General features: G+C 44.6%; 2 protein-coding genes across 2 annotated transcripts; both read left to right on the forward strand.

Annotated features, from left to right (window-relative positions):
* The first annotated feature begins 1,121 nt into the window (after positions 1–1,121).
* On the forward strand, positions 1,122–1,796 carry SARC_14579 (hypothetical protein). The gene has a single exon (XM_014291286.1). It carries the CDS (start codon positions 1,127–1,129, stop codon positions 1,688–1,690), a length of 564 nt encoding a protein of 187 aa, XP_014146761.1. The 5' UTR covers positions 1,122–1,126; the 3' UTR covers positions 1,691–1,796.
* A 212-nt stretch (positions 1,797–2,008) lies between these two features.
* SARC_14581 (hypothetical protein) lies at positions 2,009–2,224 on the forward strand (the record flags this gene model as incomplete). Its single annotated transcript, XM_014291287.1, has 1 exon — positions 2,009–2,224. A coding segment is annotated over one exon (216 nt), but the record flags the coding sequence as incomplete, so codon positions are not given.
* Positions 2,225–2,258: the final 34 nt, after the last annotated feature.

Genomic DNA, 2,258 nt, shown 5'->3' on the forward strand with positions numbered 1-2,258 from the left:
ACTACATAGAAAACCCTCGACTACATAGTCTCGACTACATAGTCTCGACTACATAGTCTCGAGTCTCGACTACGTACTCTCGAGTCTCGAGTCTCAAGTTTCGACTACAAGGCGTAATACAAGCCTATTTTGTGGAAAAAAGGAATCACAATATTAAGCATATTTAGCCAATAGGCAATTACCGATAGCCCTCTCGACTACACAAGAAGGCATCAAACTACTAGCTGAGCTGGTAAACGACATGTCTTTAGGCTATGGCGACACGTCGGGACGGTCGTTTACATGTTTTTTTAGGCGACATTTCGCGACATTGGGGTCGCGACATGTCTTATGGCCGACTCAAGATTGAAGAAATCAGACCCTCTGAATGATCAATATCTATAAATTTCGCCAATCACCACGGAACCTTTGGTGAACATGAAAATTCTAAAAATTTCCGACTGTATGTATGACAACGTGCCCAGTATGTAAATCTAAACGACATACGACATGTTTCAGACGACACGTCACGTCGCGACGGTCGTTTACATGTTTTTTCAGACGACATGTCGCGACCTCATACACGCCAGCCCAGCAAGCATACAAGAGCGCTATTTTAATATATTAAAATAGGTTCACTTTCGTTTTTTTAAGACAAGAATCGTATTCGCCGGTGCCATATCCGTCCAGGGAACGCGTAGCCATTGGATTTATCATATCAGTTGCTATGATGGTTATCGGGATTTCGAAATAGTGAACGCTGTCGGTGGAGTATTTGATTGGACGCGTCTTCTTCTGCAATACAAGGACTAATCAAATACATATTTTTAAAATTGGAGGGCGTGTAAGACGTGCATCATTGCCTCATTGGATGATAGGATGATACGTGGTGACTTTTTTCCCACTCTTTAGGATCAGTGGATCATTGATAACAGTGATAAGTTATCACAGATACTAAAGAGTGCTGAAAGTCAACACATGCCTGCCTCAGCTTGTCGTGCAATGCAGGTCAACCAGATCTTAAACTCTAGTAGAAAGATAATCATGCGAGGTAGACTATATTACGAGGTAGACAACATCAATTTGGATTCATTCTACAACTACAGGAATACACAACAAGTATAATAAACGCGCCATGTTGTACGATATGACAATGTTGTCAATATTTTTTTGCATTGGAGGCCTTTTACTGCTGGCTCTCCCACGGTTTGGCTTAACGCAACGCCTAGCAAATCGGCAGCGGTGCCTACGCACTCTGAGAAGCCAAGTTCCCGATTGGGATATTGAAGCGTGCGATTTTGCTGGTAAGCAACGTGAATCCACTGACCACAAGGGGAAGGTTACAGAATATGCGAAGGAATACATGTTACTGAACGAGCTGAGAGAGAAGGACGCCGAGGAAATGAAGCAGATATCTGCCGATAACGACAAGTATAGCGGAAGGTATGAAACGCTTGTTGTTACTGAGCTTCCTAAATTTCCGGAGAAAATGAAGATGTTGCAGGGGGCAAGAGTCAGATTCGATATTGAGCACAACGCTCAGGTACATTTCATTGAGGACGAAACCAGAGAGGTTTTGGCAGAAAACGATTGCCTCCGCCTCCAAGTGGATTATGAAGCGTTTTGTACGAGTAAGAAACCCTCTATGGCTGGGCAATCCATGGCTGGGCGATCACCGAAAGGAAAATCTAAAGCGATGGTCCAGCCGTAGATGGCCCAGATCTACGGCTGGGCCATCTCCGACTGGTATATCCATTTCACTTCTAAGGTCGTCTAGCTTAAGCCCTGGGCCTCCATGTTGTACGATATGACAATGTTGTCAATATAATTTTTTTTTTGCATTGGAGGCCATTTACTGCTGGCTCTCCCACGGCTTGGCTTAACGCAACGCCTAGCAAATTGGCAGCGGTGCCTACGCACTCTGAGAAGCCAAGTTCCCGATTGGGATATTGAAGCGTGCGATTTTGCTGGTAAGCAACGTGAATTCACTGACCACAAGGGGAAGGTTACAGAATATGCGAAGGAATACATGCTACTGAACGAGCTGAGAGAGAAGGACGCCGAGGAAATGAAGCAGATATCTGCCGATAACGACAAGTATAGCGGAAGGTATGACACGCTTGTTGTTACTGAGCTTCATAAATTTCCGGAGAAAATGAAGATGTTGCAGGGGGCAAGAGTCAGATTCGATATTGAACACAACGCTCAGGTACATTTCATCGAGGACGAAACCAGAGAGGTTTTGGCAGAAAACGATTGCCTCCGCCTCCAAGTGGATT

This window comes from Sphaeroforma arctica, assembly GCF_001186125.1.
Source record: "Sphaeroforma arctica JP610 unplaced genomic scaffold supercont1.4809, whole genome shotgun sequence".
Lineage (NCBI taxonomy): Eukaryota > Ichthyosporea > Ichthyophonida > Sphaeroforma > Sphaeroforma arctica.

Coding starts and splice junctions, on each gene's coding strand:
- SARC_14579 (XM_014291286.1), top strand. CDS start 1,127: ATGACAATGTTGTCAATATTTTTTTGCATTGGAGGCCTTTTACTGCTG.